The sequence below is a fragment of the Miniopterus natalensis genome, chromosome 2 (assembly GCF_054644295.1).
Source record: "Miniopterus natalensis isolate mMinNat1 chromosome 2, mMinNat1.hap1, whole genome shotgun sequence".
NCBI classification, from domain to species: Eukaryota; Metazoa; Chordata; class Mammalia; order Chiroptera; family Miniopteridae; genus Miniopterus; species Miniopterus natalensis.
In genome coordinates this window covers 55,494,202-55,514,197 of record NC_142082.1, presented here as the reverse complement: position 1 = coordinate 55,514,197, position 19,996 = coordinate 55,494,202, and the positions used below count along the sequence as shown (strand labels likewise).

General features: G+C 33.2%; 1 protein-coding gene across 1 annotated transcript in view; it reads right to left on the bottom strand.

The window, feature by feature from the left end:
- DACH1 (dachshund family transcription factor 1) overlaps positions 1-19,996 on the bottom strand; it is a 393,489-nt gene that overhangs the window by 220,922 nt on the left and 152,571 nt on the right. The window contains exon 2 of the mRNA XM_016216439.2: positions 2,446-2,561. Coding sequence (XP_016071925.2) covers positions 2,446-2,561 — 116 coding nt within the window. The remainder of the gene's footprint in view (positions 1-2,445; positions 2,562-19,996) is intronic.

Genomic DNA, 19,996 nt, shown 5'->3' with positions numbered 1-19,996 from the left:
CCCTAAAATCTAAACTTCTCCAGCTAGAAAAATTTTTATGTAAAGAGAGCAATCGTACTGAATATATTAAGATAACACCATTCATGTGCAACACACTTCTGGCAGTTTCAAATCTTGGCACCAATCTCTCCAAGTTGAAAGTAAGTGAAAGAGGCAGTGATGAGCTCACACGCCCGGTCTTAAATGCCAGGAGCAGAGCTCTACAGAGCACTGAACTGTCCCAGGCCCACTTTTCAATGCAGTTCACTCTCCTGATGAACCTCTGCGGCCTCTTCCTTCCCTAGAAGGCGACTGTACGAGGTCTTTTCAATATAATAATTAATAAGTTTAAAAGAAATTCTTGTTTCTGGGTTCACAAGATACTACAAAGAATAAAAGTAAAAAAATAAATTAAAAAACATGTCTGAGAAGAACAGCACAACCATTGAAATAAATGAAAGGATCCTAATTCAAAAATGAATGTCCGTAAAGACAAGTCAAGTTTAACTATCTTCAGTGTCTCTGTTCACCAAGCCAGAAAGAGGTCTATCAAAAATAACTTAATATTTTAATTTTGAGTTTTGGCACATGATTATCAGTTATTTACAAACTCCACTTACTGCAAAGTCACTTGATTATGTTAAATATATGAGGTGTTGCTTTACATGTATTTTAATGACTTCATCTTATTTCATCATTGTTTTAGTAATAAACTATTTACTGTCTTCACCTTCAAAGATTAAATGTTGGCAGACAATTTGGAACCAGGACTTCCCTCTTTTAATATGAATACAATCTAGAATACTTTTCACTCATCAGGTAACTGCATTTTTTAATATGCAATAGTCAACACAAACTTATCAAATATAGAATAATGATTATTAAAAATGATTACTTTTTTAAATCCTCAAAATAGCTCATTAAGAAATTTATTGTCAAAGATTCTTAGATCTTTCTTCTAGTACACCTGAGTCTTTCAAACATTAAATATGAAAAGTTAAGATTTTAGTTCCATCTGGCTTATGTATGTACTATAATAAAAATTTAAAAAAATTGAATCAGGAAATTTATTCTAGTTAAATAAAAAAGCACTACCTATTTCTTTTCCATATCTCAAATCTGTAACTAAAATTTCAGGCAGTAGGATTCAGTTACTTTAGAAACATAACTACCTAAACAAAGAGAAATAATTATACTTGCTTTACAATTGGGTCATTTTCAGCTATTTCATTTTTTATGTTTCAATTTTTCATCAGCAAAACTAGCATAAAAATACAATTCTCCATGGGACTTTAAATAACTTACTGTTAAGTTTATAATGTAGTGCTTTACAGAAAAAAAATAAACATATAAAATGAATAAATAGCTTCAAATTCAACTCAACAGATGTTTGATAAAGGTCCACAAAGATGAAGAAATTGTTCAGATACTGCCACAAAAATAAAGGTGAATTAAAACATTCATTGTTTTCAAGGAGCTGTCAACCAAATATGAAATGTGAAAAAAGATATCCCATGATAATATTACAAAACAGAGAAAGACAAATTTTACAAAAGAAAAAAAAATAACAAACATTAATATGGGAATTCAGAGGAAAAAAGATGAAGACTCCTCATCTTTACAGATTATCTTTCTTGTATCAGTTGTTTTCACATGGCAATTCTGTGCTTATGTTTATATGTATATCCCCTCAATAAACACCTATGATGGCAATAATTATTAAAAATATTATATATTATATAATAATATCATCATCATTGTTATTTTAATTTGTCCATGGGTCTGAATGAAACATGGAAAGTGGGCAAATGTGCTAAGTGACTAAAAATATAATGAACACAACACTATTTGGTGGAAATCAAATAGTTATTTTTGCATGGTGATTAAGACTATTCTTTTACTTATACATTTTGAAAATTTTAGTAATAAACATCCTTCAAATGTTTCTAATGGAAATGGACTCACATTATAGATTGAGGGAAAGTAGGAGATCTCTCTATTTGACATAGTTATTGTCATTTTTTTTTAATGCATTTCAGTCTATGGCATTTTGAAACCTTAATGGAACGAGAAATAAGTTTAGAACCCAGAGACAAGGGTTTGAGTAACTAAAGACAGTTACCAGCTGGTTGACCTTGGGAAAGTCACTGATTTCTCTCTGAGCTTGAATTCCTCAAAAGGAAAGTAGGGATAATATTTTGTTGTTTGATATTACTGAGAGGATTAATTAGAATAACTTCTAGCAGTGTGCTCAATTAAGCTTCTTTCATTTTATTGTAAATAAAGAAATAATGATAACCATAATGCAGTTTTGAAATAAATTTACATCAGTAACATCTTAGTGTGCACAAAGCATAATTACATGGGTATAAATATCTACATAAATACATGTAATATAAATTACTTATATATACTATGGCTTTGGCTGATTTTCAATATTTTCAGTATAAATGAGCACACTCTTACCTGTTGGTGGGATTATCCCAGGAGACATGAGGCCAGGGACAGAATGTGGCATGATATGAGAGTTCTCTGGGGAGGTGACACTTTGAGTCCTCTTAGGAGGCCTTCCAGGTCTAGAACTGAAACAAACAAACAAAAAATTTTTACAATTAAGCTGTTGTCTTACACATCATTTCAAAGTTGTTTCAAGTGGTAACATGGACTGTAAATAAATTTGTTTCAAGGACGGTTGCTTTTGCAGTTAGATGTAATAGACTTCCATCACTAATTAGATTACATGCTGAATTCATTTTCCTCATTGAAGATCAGCCACTCTTGATGCATAATTCATAGCCTGCACCTCGTTACCTGCTTCTTCATATTAATATCTATACACAGTTTGAATTGCCTCGTTTGCATATGCTAAAGTTCTGCATGCAGCCTTCAGCACGAAAATTATGCACTAACTTGTAATAATTATTACAGTCAGCCTGCTATTGATTTATGAGACTTTTAAAAACCAAATATGTGTAGTACTTGTAATGAATGATATTTTAAGGTTCTTCAGGAAATTAAAAGGCAATGGCTGCCTAAGGAAATGTTCTGCTTGTTTGATTTAATACTACAGTTAGCTGGGAGGTGGAATGAAAGAGTGATTCAGACCTATAGCACATTTTTCGATGATATGTTTTATTACTTCGCACTGCTAGCCTGATATCTAGATGATAAATGACAATACATATCTAATGTGTGAAAAGGTCTTGCAATTTCTTTATTTTTTGTCATTTAAAAGATAAGTCAAGTTATCATTTAACCCTTATTCTATTTAAATGAACAGCCCCACTAGGTTGCCTTATTTTTAATATACTAAAATACATTGGAAAGGCTTTGGATTATTTGTCCGACCTCATTGAGAAACCGCCAGTATAGAATCTTTAAAATGCTTTTAGGATAAATAAAAATACCTTGTGTTTGTGGTTTAGGAGTGTTTGTCTTTACATGCCTCTTATACAAGATTAATTTTTAAAACTATAAAAGCAGACAGTGAAAAGGAGATAAGTATTCACTATCCTTGTATGAGAATAACATGAATGTAATGTTAACAATTTTTGAAACAAACATACTTAGGATTATGTTTCCACTTTCTGTCTCTGTATTATGAATGGGCTTTTATGAAATGCTTCCCATTATTTATCTGGTCAATAATCCTAGATATATCATAACTTCCAGATAAAAACTTCATAAATAAGCATTTCCATGTTAGCTTCAGGTTAGGCCCTTTGCCTCATCAGAAGACTCTACTATCCTACCTCTATTGTTTAATGTAAATAATATATGTGCTCATTTAACAAATAATTAGTAAGCACTTGCTGTTTTCAAAGTAGTGCACTGTGGAAGCTAATTTGGGAGAATGGGTTCTTAATCTTTAGGGGTTTATACCTTGCAGGAGTGGGGAAGGGGAGTGGGGACAATCTGGTGCATAATAACTATGGTGCAAGCTGGGATGAGCTAAGTGTCATAAAAAAGTTGCCATCTGATGACTAATTGGAAATTAACCTGAATGATAACACTTCCTTGTTGAGGGAAGACAGATAAGATTTCATGACAGTGAGAACTTTAGAAGAGAATTATGAAGGATAAGTTAGACCTGGAGAGAAAGAATGAAAGAAAAGCACACTCCAGTGAGAAGGTGAGAAAGAAATGGTACATGAAAATATGTAGATATACAGAACTGTTTCCAAATGGGCTGAAACAGGTCAAATAAGGTGGGGAGCAGAGATTGATACTGCTGGAATTACTGCCTGGGACCAGACCCTGGAGGTATTTGAACCAAGAACAAGGAGATGATGTTTGTTTTGCTAATCATCTATAAAGACGTTCTTGGGATTACTGTTCTGAAGTATTTCTCTGGCTACTTATTCTTATTCTTGAATATTACTCTATATCCTCACCTGGTTCTTTAACTCCTGTCATTTGCCTAGGGCCCATTGACAGCCTTCTAATAGTCTCCATTCTCCCTGGCAGTAGTGAGATACTAAGGAATTATGGCTAAATATATATCTGCAGCTTAACTCTTGCTCCTGGGATTCAGGCAGGCTTAATGCCTTTCTACTGGAAATCTCTGCTTCTATGCTCTATAATAATCTAAGATTCAGTTTGTCCAAATCTGAACTCAGCATCTTCCTCATGAAAACCTAATCCTCCTTCCCTGGTTCAGGGAAATGGCACCTAATCACCTAATTGTCAAGTAAAAAACCCAGGACTCAGCTGTGTCTCTTCCTTCCTTTGTACACTCAGACAATATCCCCATGAAGATATCTCTCTAATCCATTCTAGCCTCTCAATTCCCACTCTTATCTTCCAGGTCAATTTTTCATTTCTTATTTGACCTATGATTACAGCCTTCTGAACTTTTCTAAGATCTACCTCCAACTCTGAAGGCCTACAGTGAAGCATAGAGTCTAGAGTCAAGCCAACTCTCCATACTAATCTCAGAAGCATGTCTCTAAAATGCAAATTCCATCCTATTTTCCATCTGCTTACAGACATCAATAGTTTCCTACAAGATTCACTTTCCTTATCATGACACCAAGATCTTCCAGACCTTGGCCCCTGCTTACTTTTCTAGTCTCTCCCTTCTATTCATACATTTATGGCTTATATTTGGCCATACTGAATTTCTAGATGTGCTGTAAATTGCTTTGGTCTCCTACTGCATTCCTTTTATAGACGCTGCTTCCTTTTTCACGAAAGCTCTTTCTACACCAACCCCACTCTCATGTCCATTTTACCTGACTAAACTTGGCTAAACCTTAATCATTCTTTCTAACCACATATGGTTAATATAATAGTCCATGATGAATCAATTATAGTTATTTCTTCACTGATTATAATAATCTGTTTATTTGTTTCACTCTCAAGACTGTATGACAGAAAGTATATTAAATATATCTTTGGATCCTCAAAACTTAGCTCAGGCCCTGGCTCACCACATGCATTTATTTTCTTTTATTTTCTATTTCTTTTTTTTTAGTTCACTATATGTATTTAAATAAACTTTAACACAATTTATGCAGCCTTCTGCCCAATTCCTCCAGTATCCTACCTCACCCATTCTAGTCATCTCGAAGTTTCCAGGAAATGAAAAGTAAGGCACAAAAATAAATTTTGGAATTCTGAGATTAAGGATAATATACAGTAGAGGACAAGAAAAAGAGAATAGAGGTATTAGGAGATCTCAAGCAAAATGCCAGGGAAAAAGTGAGAAAGGAAAGAGAAGTTAAAATTTAAACATGTTAGCTTTTTAATAATTTGTTTTGCTCTTCAAGAAAATGAAACTATTTAGATGCTTCTGTTTTATTATTCAGGTCACAGGAGCCATCCTCAGAGCCCTTACTTTGGAAGTAGAAGTCGGGCTACTAAGTCGGAACACTTTATTTCATGCTGTGGTTAGAACAGACCCAGTGGTCTTTTTTCATTTAGAAATCTCCTGCCTAAACTATGACATTGCCTCCAATTCACCAATAGAGATTTACTGCTTCTAGTTTTAAAGCTTTAAGATCTTTCAAAGCCCTCCTTTAAAATGCAAATACCCTTGATGGTGGTAACACCCCTAAAGCCATCAGCTGACACCCTACTGAGGATTACTTAACAATTAGGAGAGAACTCTGTCTTGAGATACACATGCAAACAGTGGAGGAGAACCTAAGGAAAGATTCAAAGTCAAGTCATCTACCCTTTTGCCTAAGAGTAAGACTACTGGGAACATTTCCTGGAGATATGCCCAACTTCTCAAATGAGGGGAAGTTAGATTGTTTTATTAATAAGACTTTTCTTTATCCCTTCTTGACGTACAGTTAGGTTAGGCCTCCTTGGTATTTTACCCTTGCTGCAGTCTTGGTCACTGCTAGAGGGTTTGACTTTAAGAATGATACTTTAATTGTTAAATATTTACAAAATATTTAAATTATTTTCAACAGAGCTTTAGAGGACTTCCAAAAGAATATGTGTAGTGTTGGCCAAAAGCACAGGTTGCATTGTCTTGGCACATCTGGCTTTATATACTGACTCTACCAATTTACCAGAATGTGTGGCCTTAAACAGACTACCTAACTTCTCTAAACATTTGATTAAATCAAGATTTTTTTATAAGAAGTGGGTCTGTTTGCTTTGTTATAAATAAGTTATTCTTGGAAAGAAACATGAAAACTTAACTGAAAAGTGGAAGTGAAACAATTAGCAAAAACATTTCCTTGTGAAATCATCAATTGTCCCAATAGTAGCCACCTGCAAGCCTCCTTTATCTACAATAGCAACAGGGCTCTACCCAAGTATATCAAAACAGATGAACTCTCCAAGTTCTAATCAAAACAGAAGACCTCACTTAAATAAATTATTACCCTTAACAGCTTGAATGAAGTCAAATTTATGACTTTGGTAATTGTTTTTGCCAGCCATAACGCAGCCCTAAGTATTTTCAACCATCTGCATTAAAAGGGGAGAGCAATGACTTAGAGATGTCAAAATCCACACTTAGTATCTCACTTATTTAGGAATCCACTTAGGCACATCCTTTCCTGCACTTTTGAATATAAAAACTTCCTTTTCAAGACAGGTCACTGGATAGACTTCGCTCCTTAGTTTACATCATTAAATGTTCCTGGTGCTAATTTCTGACTCTCTCCCATAGCTATATAATGTTTACCAACTCTTCCTAATCCACTTGTTGTGCTTATTGAGGGTGAAGTCAAAACAAATTTAACAAAAGGAAACAAAAGTGAGGTAAATTAATAAGAAGTTCAATGCATTAAAATAGTTAGAGGCATTTGAAATTTTACAGGGAGGGTACATTACAGATTTTTCAACCTCCCTAGACATGATCTTGTAATTTCTTCAGTATTTTTTGAGAAATCAGGTTCAATTCTCTTCTTAAGAGCTAGAGCAGAAAAACATGTAAAATCCAAAAAGAGATTGTGATGGTTATAAATTGGGAAATGCCAAAGTAGCTAGCTATCTACCAGAAAATTTGGTTCCAAATCCTACCTGCTTAAAGAAGGGCTCCATTCAATCATTCAGTTCATTCACCCATTTATCTAAGAAAAGAAGCTACCATTGTAAAACAAGCAATAGGCTAGGTATCAGGGCTGCAAGAATAAAAACACACTCCCTTCTTAGAGAAGGAAAATAAAATTAAATAGCCTGTGGGATAATAGTGCAGAAGAAAAATACATGGTGGCGAGCGAGCATTGATTTTCGTCTTGGGACACAAACAAGCATTCAGGGGTGAAAGCAGCTTGCTCCATTAATCTGCAAGAGTTCATTTGCCTTCTCTAATCTATTCACCCCAGGAAAACTCCAATTGTGTGTTTATATTCTGCAAAATTTTTCTACTAAACTGCTTCTACAAAGCCAAGTAAAGATATATGAAAACTTTGACTCTGTATATAGTCAAATATATATGCCACACATATATTCTAATTTCTAATTAGAAAGGTAAAATTTGCTTAATGATTTACATACCCACTTGAACATTATGAGGTTATGAAGAGTGATGTTTATGAGAAAATGCTTATGGTTCTAAGTAAAGTAGAAAAGCAAAATATAAGCCTGCCAATATGGACATGAAAGAGCACAAGAAAGATGAATTAAATAAAGCAAGCCATAAATACACATAGAAAAAGGTAAAAAGAAAGACTAAAATATTAGGAGGTATTATCAATGGATGGAGAATCACATATTTCTCTATCTGAAGATTTTAGTTCATCTGACATAAGCATGTATTATATATAAAATATAAAAACAAATCTTTAAAATTAATTTGTTTAACATTATTGTGACTCTGGCCATGTTTTTCAGATAATTCATTGTAGACGAACCATAATTCTGGCTAAAGTTAATCAGAAACCAGATATAATTTATCCTCTTATTCTTTCTTTTTTTCCATTTCAGCTCTAAAATATCTAATAAAAAACAGATATTATAATTCCATCTAATGTAATTATATGTAAAAATATTACCCTTGTGACAACAGTAAAATTAATCTAAAATATGAAAAGCACAAATAATCATTGATATCTTCCAAATTAAATTAACCTCATGAAATTGATCCATCAACATAAAAGAATGCAGATGACCTTTTAAGATTAACCTATGTGTATATTTCACCAAAAGAAACAGCTGATTTATAATCCTCGGTTTATAAATGGGCAGTTTCCCCTTAGAAAGATCTTGTTAATTTGTTAGTGGAAATTTTTTTAGTTTTTTGAAAGGCAGCAATATAAATAATCCAGGAAGTTTATGATTAGCATGATTTTCCTTTCACATAGAGTTTTTTTCTATAGCTGGTAAAACTTTGAAGGATAAATTGCTATTTTGCAATGATGACAAATGTGACCACTTTCTCAATCTCATATCCCATGTTTAATTAGACTTTTTGTGCTCGCTGTGTAAGTATGTGTCCCAGCCGTGTTTACTTCTCTCTATGAATAGATTATGAACTAACTCATCAAAGAGATGATTTGCCACAGTCCCCGAAATACTGAGTTCCAAGGGGAGGGCATTAAGAAAATCACCCTTTGACACTTGAGGCTCCTCAAGATTACTGGCTGAAGAACACAAAATACACAACACTCCCTCAACTGTTAGCATGGCAATTGTTATAAACTGAATTGCCCACCCTCCCCCTGCAAATGTACATGTTGAAACCCTAACTCTGATGTGATGGCATTTGAAGATGGAGCCTTTGGGAGGTAATTATGTTTAGATAAAGACCTATCATTGAAGCCCTCCTGTGGGATTAGTCCCTTTGTAATTAGAGACACCAGAGAGCTCGCTTGCTCTGTCTCTCAGCTAAGGGAGGGCCCAGAAAGGAGGCAGCTGTCTACAACCCGCGAAAAGAGCCATCACCAGAAACTGACCAAGCTCGCACTCAGAATTCCACTCTTCTAAACCAAGAGAAACTAAATTTCTGTTGTTTAAGCCACCCCACCTATGGTATTTTGTTATGGAAGCCTGAGCAAGACTAAGACAGCAGGGAACATTAATTAAACAGATACATATACAAATACACAAAATAAAATTTCCTGTTAAAAAAGAATCAAAAATAAAGTTTTAGAAAAGGTTCTGTGCTCACATTAATTTGGGAAATGTCCAGGTAAACCTATTAAACCAACGTATGTTTTGTGAAAAAACTTTACAAATTCCCAAAGCTTTTACTGTTTTTATTTTTTGGAACAATTTCTCAGAGCTTTCACTATGTTTGTAGTATTATAAATCTCTAAGAATGTGGTAAAATAGGCATGTACTATTTTATTCTATATTTATTTTACTGTTATTTCCAAGAAGCTTGTTTAGAGACTTGTCCTCTTAAGGAATATGTTCTTCCTAACAGTATGATTATATTCAAATTATAGAAATTCCTTATTCCTCAACATTATCAAACCATGTTTTGTGTCATACATTGGTGACATGACAACTGTCATGTGCGAATCAATCTCCAGGGACCAGGAAAGCAGTTCACATATTCTACAGTGTTGATATGAGTTGATAATTACTCAAACACAGGGTTAAAATTAGATTGAAATCATCACTAACAAAAAAACAGGAGTTGAAAGTAGCTGCTCTGGCGAGAAAAAATGATTGCCTCTGATGCAAAATTCACACTATCTAGACCTGATATTGTACAGGAAACTTATTTGATACAAAACCTGTTTCAAAGGTCCTTGACAAAATATCTGAAATCTCCAGGACAATTAGAGTTATTAAATATTGAATAAGAAAATATCTCAAAATTAGAGTTAAAACATATTGGAATATGACTAAGCTGTTCTTAAGTATTTGTAGATAAGTGTTAACCATTAATGACAGTCAAAACCACTAAAGAGAGTTCCTGTTTGACAGGTTACATACTTGAGATAATGTAACCCTTAAAGTTTGTAAGTCCCTTTCTCCATTGTTAGCATCTCCACATTAAGAAGATTAAGTTCATGAAGTATATTAGTTATATTAATCTTAGAATTAATTTATTAATCTTAGTTCAGATTTAGTGAATGTATTTTTTTGAGATTAATTTTTATCAGATCAGCAGTCCATATATTCTTGCTTCTACTTCAGTTATTTACTTACATTGATGGTAAATTACACCTTATAAAGTATATCTAGTGATTTGCCATAAAAATGTATTCACATTTTATAAATATTTTGTGGATTAAAAAGCAGTTTAATGTAATTGAAAATTTTAATTAAAGAAATATACATTTTAATACTATTTATTTTTACATTTCTATAGCATGCATTACATATCCACATTGACATCCACATGTGTATTTTTCACAAAGAGAATACTGTTTGCAAATTGCATTTAGTGACATGATTATCTAGAAGCTAAATATTTTTAACCATTCAATCAACTTACAATTTTCTCTTCTTCCCATAAATATTCCAAGCCATAGATGAGTCTACCCATACCACATTTTTTTTATAATTATCTGCAAAGACTGACTAAAATCCCCAAGGGACAGATCCTAAAATAATTAAAAACAACTTTAAATGGCTGTCTTAACATTTGGGCAAGAGCTAATATTTAATTGGCTCTTTCCTCACAGTTTCTCTCATACCTTGAAACAATATTCTACAAAATTTAAGTTTAATATTAAAATTATTCCAACTAAAACCTGGGAATCTCTAAATCAATCTTTTATACAAACTATGGACCCCACAGTCACAAAGAAAATGTTTTATTCTTGTAATTTTATAATTTGAATTTCAAATGACTAGACTTCTCTGTAATTACCATTGGCTACATTTTGTTTAAAGAAATGCAATGTATTCAGTCTTTTAATCACTGGCACATGCCATGACACTGTTCATAGTGGCTCTGGTTAACTATCAACCTGTTTTTGCATATCATCTTGAATTTGGCCCCGATACACACCCATTGCTTCAATCTCAAAATAATATCAAATTGTCCTCTGTAGGAGATGCCATTTCCAACACTTTGAATGCCTTCCTTCCAAACTTTTCATTTTATTTTAGAATAACACATAAAATAAAACAAAAATTACAGTTGTACATTTTGACTAACTGCTAGGCACTATGTGATCTAACTATTTTAATATTCCTAACAAACCTTTTAAGATAAGTATTATTATTATCCTTATTTTACTGATGAGGAAATTGAGACTCAAGAAAGTAAAATACCTTACTCAATATGCCACACCAAAAAGTAATAGATTGGGCTTATGTGGGGGAAGGATGAATAGGCAAAGCACAAAGGATTTTTAGGCCAGAAAAAATACTCCATGTGATACAATATGGTGGATACATGTTATTATATACATTTGCCCAAACCCATAACATAAGATGTAAAACGCCAAGTGGAAACCCTAGTGTAAACTATGGACTTTAAATGATTATGACGTGTCAATGTAGTTTCATCAGTTATAACAAATGAACTACTCTGGTGGGGGATGTTGATAATGGGAGAAGCTATGCATGTGTAGGGGCAGATGGTGTTTGGCAAACAACTGTGCCTTCTGATCAATTTTGCTGTGAAGCTAATACTGCTTTAAAAGAATTGTCTTTTTTAAAAAAGTAATAGAGCCAGGTTGTGAACCAAGGCAATCTGGTCTAGAGGTAAAGCCCTGGGCATCATGCAATCTGCTGCTGAGCATATTTGTTTGCTAATTTAGTCAACAAACATTAAATGTTAATGTGCCTGACCTTACAATGGTGTTGAACATACCACTAAGATTTGTCACTGACTTCAAGTAGCCCACAGTCTATTTTGGGAAATAGATAGATATATAAAGAATTACCAAAAAGTCCTGTTGAATACATGTTCCAAAGGAGTATTAGGGAAACACAATAGTGAGGGTGCCTCAGGGAAGATGAACTGTGAGCAAACAGGAGTTAGTCAACTGAAGAGGGAGAGGTGCTAAGTAAGGACACAGCCACAGAGGCACCTCCCCATTACACATACAAGAGCACACACACACACACACACACACACACACATATCTCTGTAATGAAATCTTGAATTACTCAAACCCATTTTAAGGAAAGAAATTTCTTAAAATGGTCAGTATCATAGTCTAACACACAATCATTTGGTCATCTCTCCATATTATCTCCATACATCTGACCTTAAAAAATGTTGGACATGTCATGAGCACAGTTTTTGGTCAAATGTCTTTAGGATATTATAATTAACTTACTTTAAATGTGTCTTTGTTCTGATGTGTTTTTTTAGGGAAATCAAGAAAGAGTGCAAGTTGGTGTTATATAACCAACTGTGTAGATAGACAAAAGCTGACTCTAACCAGTGACTAATCCATCTCCCTTTCAACATTTTACTTTAACAGGGGTCTGTATCCATAACAAGGAAATTTATTAATGACTCAACAGTTTTATTTTACTTTTCTATAATTATTATCTCAATATTAATCAGAGTTGCTAATATATATTTTTAATATACAAGGTGAAAATGTTTTGTAAAGAAATGATCACTAACCAACAATTTGGAAGGAAAAAAACTATAGTAAATGTGCATTAATCTTTATGTTCTACAGCTATGGTAATCATAAATTTCCAGTAAAGTAACTAAATCTATACACGTACACAGAAACAATCTGTTATAAGCATTTTCACACATAAATTATGAAAGTAGAAACAATTGTTATATTTATATTAAACTATTTATCCTAAGAGATGTAGTTTCAAAGGAGGATTTAAAAAAAAACTATTAAATCAGAACTCAGAAAATCTTGTCTTCCTGCCTGTGAATGCAGAGATAAGATGGCTGACTCAACCTAAAAGGCCTGTTTTCACTTTCCACTGACAAGTTATTTGTTTGCTACCTCTGGAGAAAATGTACATAACTAATTTATTTGAGAAACATGTTAGAAAAAAATACATTCACCATCTCCCTACACTGTGTAATGCATGGGGAGCTGTCAAGAAACACAGTCTGAAGCACAGAGATTCTGATACCAACGCCACAATTTAGAGACCTCCTGACAACTTTTTGATACTCCCGGGAGGACTCTAGACCATGAACTAATGAAGGGATTATATGAAGACAGACAAAGGTATGCTGTCTCCAACCTGCAGCGATTTAATAACATGCTTAATTCGTTACCTGACATAGATGTTACATAAGCACCAAACATTGCTATTAATATGATTTACATTAATTGAATTCTATTTAATGCATTATGAAAGTGTTTTCTTTAATGAATAGCCTTTTAATACTAATGTTCAATATTATAAGAAATTATGATATAAACTCCCTGAACCACAGTCAGAGAAGACATGACAATCGTCCTTTCAAGCTTGAGTAGACATTGTTTTATCATGGGATTCTTTTTCCCTAAAATACTGTGGAGATGCTGCTTTTAAAATCCAAATCATTAATTTTTATATTCCCTTATTTATTAATTTGTACCCAAATCATAATCTAAAATACTAAACAGTATTGTCTAAATAATGTTATTTAAGTTGACTAAATAATAATAGCTTACATTTAGATCTGACATATTTATATGCACCAGGAATTCTTTTAAGAACTTCACGTATATTATTTCATTTAATTCAATAACTTTGTGAGATGAAAATATTATTTCTACTTTATAAATATAGAGACTGAGTCAGGTATATTGAAATATAGTGTTACTACAAATAAAATACAGTGTTACTACTAATAAAATCATTAGTTCAAATGGAAAAAATTGTTTTTTGGTTAAGTCATGTGCCTGATGTTACATTATATAGAAATCTGGAGGAGATAACAGCAATTACGTTTAAAACAGATTATAGAATTCCTTATTTCAGTCAATTTATGTCTGCTTGTTGGAGAATTTTCTGATATTTAAAATTCTGCCTCAGTCTCGTGATCAAAAAAACAACTTTCAACATCCACGACTATAGATTTGGAGACTCACTCCAATGAGTTCTTTCCTTCCAACATAATTAGAGCCCACAGATATGTGTTGGGTAGACACTGGGTGCAAAGACCAAGTCCTAGAAACTTGGACAACAACAGGAACAAGGACAACAAAATACAACCTTTCCTCCAAAGGAAGCTTCTTATTGGTAGCATATATAGCTATTTATGACACCAAGCCTCAAGTAATTTTTAATTAAAAAGAGAATAAATTTTTAGATAATGTAAAGCGGGAAGCAGCATTTACAATGGGTCTTGAAAGGTGAGTGTGATTTTGACCGATGGAGATAAGGTGAAGAAAGCATTGAAGGTTTCCAAATGGCATGAGCAAGGGCTCCAAGACAGAAAAGTATGTGGGACATGGAAAATGACGCATGAGTTAAGTCCTCAGTGGGTACTCCATCTGCACAGACTCTAGGCCATAGTTGTAGATTTAATTTCTTATGTATTTTACAGTTTCAGATACATTGTAAGGCCTTTGAAATAACCAAGGCTTGTTTCCTTGGAAGCCCTCCCTGACCTTCCAGTACAGAGGGCCCTTAATTGTGTGAGTACAGTAGTGATGACTAGCTCAACCAAAAAGGGTAGATGAACTTGCTAACTGAAGGTAATATTGTAAAGTGCAAGGCCAAATATTGAGTGTCTAGAATAGGGTACTCAAGAAGGGCAAGGTATTACCTAATTATAACATTCCATACTTAGGCACCTATAGTATGTGAAGTATCACAATTTTGTAGATTTTCATGAGATTAGAAAAAAATTAAGTTACTTGCTATTATCAAAATAGGATAAAAATCATCAGGTCTGATAAAAACTGAATTTATTGATTGTGATTGTGCTAAAAACTCTGACATACCTTATATGATTGACTCTTCACAATAACTATCAGGTAAATATTACCATTGTGCCTATTATACAGACAAATGGAGTGATTCTTGGAGAGAGCATAAGGAACTTCAGCAGGCCACAGGCTGCTAAAGTAGCAGAGCCGAATGGAAGGAACCAGGTGTGAGTCAATGTCCATTGTTAATCGCCATGCTCATCAGAAAAATGTTTGAGCCCTGAAGAAATTTACATCAGAAGTAAACAGCTATAGGTAGATGTTTTTTTAAAATTCCATTTCAAGGCTGCATTTCTATTCTACAACTCTGAAGATATTTATTATTTTTAAATATAGTCACTATTTTGACTGCCTCCACACTTTGCGCTTACTCTCGCTACTTCCTAGAACGCTTTTCAGTAAGCTGTCTCCGGGCTTCCCCTTCTCGCTCCCCATACAGCATGACTCTGGGTCTGGTTCATAGCTCCCTTCCTTCACCCAATGAGTTTTTAGCCTGTCCATGGTTTCAAAATACTCTATCTTCATTTGTTAATTAGTAATTATCTATCCCGGGTAGGCCTCATGGGGTCAAGGATTTTTAAATGTGTTTAGTTCACTGCTGTATCCCCAGAATACAGGAACAGTACCTGGCACAAAGTGAGTACTCAATAAATATCTATTGGGGGGGGGGAAGAGAATGAGTATGTGAAAGAGGAATGGATGCTCCCTGCTGACTGATGGCCATTTGAACCTACACTGTCTTAGTAGCTATTTAAGTACCTGAGAGGCTGGGGCTATGACAGGCCAGAACGTTTGGTACAGTGTCGCTTTGATAATGATGAGACCGTGGAAGGCTGCTGAGTGATAGCCCGAGGCATTATCCTACCTCTAACTGGATACTGTGGATCTCTCTTAGCTCTTCCAAATGATGTGATTGGAAACAGAATACTCCATAAATTTTTAAACTGATGGCAATCTGTGGAGCTTGAAATCATCAACCAAGGTAGTCTATGCGTGAATATGTGCCTTTTTTAACTTAGTTTAAAAATCTAGACACATGTACCTGAAAATTTAATTCCCGCTTCCTTAATAAGGTGTGCATTTCTAATCATTTGATTTAACCTATGCTTCTAGGTCTTCAAAAAATCATCTTTGGACTAAAACTTGTTTCTCACAGATCTTTCACTACGTAGGCAGGGTTATATATTAAATCTTAAAATATTGCATTTTATTCCATTGGAAGGCTGTATTATTCAAAAAAAATGGTGTCAGAACAATTCACTAGCTATTTGAAAAGTTGGAATAGATTCCCATTTTATGCATGTGAGAAAGGAGATTAAGTAATTACATGCTGAAAAATTGCAAAAGACTAAAAGAAAACTATCCTTGGGATAAGATAGAACTGTATAAGCATGACATTAGTGGCAGAAACTATAAAAGAAGATTGATAGAATTATCTGCATAGAAATTAAAAACACTTTTAGGAATACTAATTGTGAAACATAAGTGACAAATAGTAAACTGTGTATGTCAATAAAAAGAGGATTATTACCCCTAATTTATGAACAAAGAAGAATTCAAAATTAAATGGCAAGAAAATATGAATAGGACAAAAACACAAATATGTGTGTTTAAGAAACATTAAAATTAAGAAACATTAAAAATCTATAATCTCACTAGTAAATAAAAAATTAAAAATCAAATCAAATATTTAAAAATCACATTATGCCCATAAAAGTGGCAAAACTAAAAAATACTGACACTACCCTGGTAGACATATATATAAATATTGCAAAGTATTTCTCAAGGATCATTTGCCCAATATATTTAAATTTAAAATATGTATACTTTTAACCCAACACTTTCATATCTAAGAATTGAAATCTAAGAATTCACCGTAAGGTAATAATGAGGGATAGAGAATATGTAAAAATAAAACCCTAAAGTTTTATGTAAATCTGTTAAGTGAATAAATTAGGTCATCCAAGTTTTATGTATTATAAAACTAGACAAAAAGGGTACAAAAAGGAAAACATGTTCACGGTAGATTTTTATGCTTTATAACCATAGGTATGATCATATTTTATATATACTGTCAGTGTTTTTCCTCTTGCATGTGATTATATATCTTTCCTTTCTTATTCATTTTCTAAAATTTTTTAACTATTTGGCAATAAACAGGTGTTTTTGTTTTTGTTTTTGTTTTTTAATCAGGGAAACAATAAGGTTGGTAAAGCGTCCAGAGATGAATTCCGTGATATTCAAAGAAAACTCTTTTTCAAATACCAGGAAAACCTAACATTTATTGGTCTGAAAATGTTACAAGTAAACTGTGTGTGTACAGAGAGTCTTTTATTTTAGAATCATATGTATAAAGTAAAAATAAACCTTTTTAAATAGATCCTAAACTACCTGCATATTAAGAGCTATCAGCTCAACTTTATTGACTAGAATTTATAACTTGGTTATTGGCCTTCCACAAGCTGAAAAACGTAGGGCAAGTTCAACTCCCAAAAGTCCAATATACCAAGGGCAGCTACAAATTCCAAGAAACATTGTCACTAATATTATGTCAGAAACTTACAGAAAAAGAACATGATAAAAATTAGTGAAGGCATTAGGATTCCTACTACATAAAGCATTCTTACCTTTAATTATACCTTGAAGTGTTCAGACAATTTTTTAATTGCATTTCCTTTTGTTGTTGTTGTTAACATTTAGCCTAATTTGTCTGAAATCCAAACTGAATTAGTTTGAGTGAGAAAGACTAGTATATCTTCCTTCAAAATACGACCTCTTTGGGGTAGAAGTATCTTCACACTCTTGGCTGAGTTTAATGATAAGATTTACTGTACCTGAACGAGGGATGTGTGGTATTTTATAAGCAAAGATAACAATCTGAACTGGATAAAAAAGGGACAGTGGTAGAATTTTGTTTTGAACCAAACCAAGGAATTTCTCTTCTTTGCAATGTTCCCACAAGATTCTTCATAAAGTCTGAAGAATTATTTTAAGGAAATGCCAAAATTTCTATTAACTCTATCAGTCAAATATATGAAATTGTTCTAGTCTCACATAATGTCAAAATATTGGATTTCTTCTTTGAAAAGCAAGCAATAATCTAGATGAAAACATAGAACTAAGTATCTAGGAAATTTGGTTTTCCTTGATTGATTTTAATCAACTTCATTCTTTTCTTATTTAGGTATCATTCTTGAATGCATGCTGCTACGATCATTTGAATGCACGGTCTTAGTTTTAACTGCATCTTCTCTGTTATGTTTTCTAGTTACTGTTTGCCTGATCACCCAAACGGATGCACTCTGAGAACCCGTGAGAGAATACTACCTGAATGTGTGCATGCACACAATGACACACAAACACGCACACATGCACACACTGGACACATGCTGGCATTCTCCATACATGCTGAAGTCAATGAATTTTACAAAGGACTGAGCAAAAAGAAAAAGGAGAAGAAAGAGGGGCAAAAATTATCTCAGCAAAAACTGGAAGACATTCCTGTTTTTAAAAGAGCAAGTTCAAGAACAGAGTGAATAGCTCTAATTTACATGGTTACATTTAAGAAAATACCATAGAGTAGGTTAGATCACTGAGACTCTCTAGACGGCCATGTATGCAAAAATATACTAATATTCTAATATTGTGGAAAAGATGTCCCTATCTTTTTCCCCCTCTGTGGAGCTAGAGGAAATAATGGGAACTTTATAGTTGAAAATAACAATTAATACAAGTTAATGTTTCCAAAGTTTTCACATCCCTCCTCCATCTTAGCTTTTAATTGGTTAAGAGAACTTTAAAGTAAATTAATTGTTAATAAGTTGAAAGCAAAATCCATTAACTTTAACTTTAAATTAACTCTGGTTAATTTAAAGCCTTCTAAATTTTAACTTTAATGAGTGAATGATTTTCTAGTAACTTTTCCTGAATTATAGTTTAAAATATATAAAACCAGCACTTGACCTAAAATCTAAACTCAGACTTGCTAATAAATGTTTACCAACTCTTCTCTATCTTAAAGCATATATAGTAGATATTCATAATTTGCAGAAGTACTGATACATATATATATCTGCAAAAATGAGGTACACACAAAAAGCTGTTAACTGACATGCGAGACATCAGTGTTACCTGACAGATTTGTTTTAAGTAGATTTTTTTCATAAATGGTTATATATATACAAGACTATGAAATCAATAAATGTGAATGCTTATTAAGTTATCGCATGATCAAGATTTTCTTAGGTAAGTGTATATTTAAATCTGAGATTTAATAATTTAGTATGATAGCTGACAATTATTACATTTATAATATATTTAATTTTAGATACAATTGGTTTCCCAAAATGATCGTACCTTGTTCACCACATAGTCTCCCCATAGCATGAGGCATAGCATTCTGTTTCTTATTACAAAATAATTTCTATTGGATAACTCTTTGTTTGGATATTAAGTGAAAATCATTTAAGCATCAGATCATGGATTCCAGAAAGATCTAATATAAAAAGCAATGAGAAGTAGTGATGGAACAAAAGTAAGGTTGATATAAGGTGATTAAGAGAGTAAGTAGCTTTGGAGAAAAAATTTGAGATAAGTACTGCAAAAATAAAGTAGAAGAAAATAAAAAGAGGTAAGGTTTCAGGGAAGCAGAAACTTAAAAACAAAAATCAGCCCTGGTTGTGTGACTCAGTTGGTTGGAGCATCCGTCCTCCTGAGCACAAAAGGGTGGCAGGGTCAATTCTTGTCAGTGCACATGTTCAGGCTGAGGGTCTGATGCCCATCAGGGTGCATGC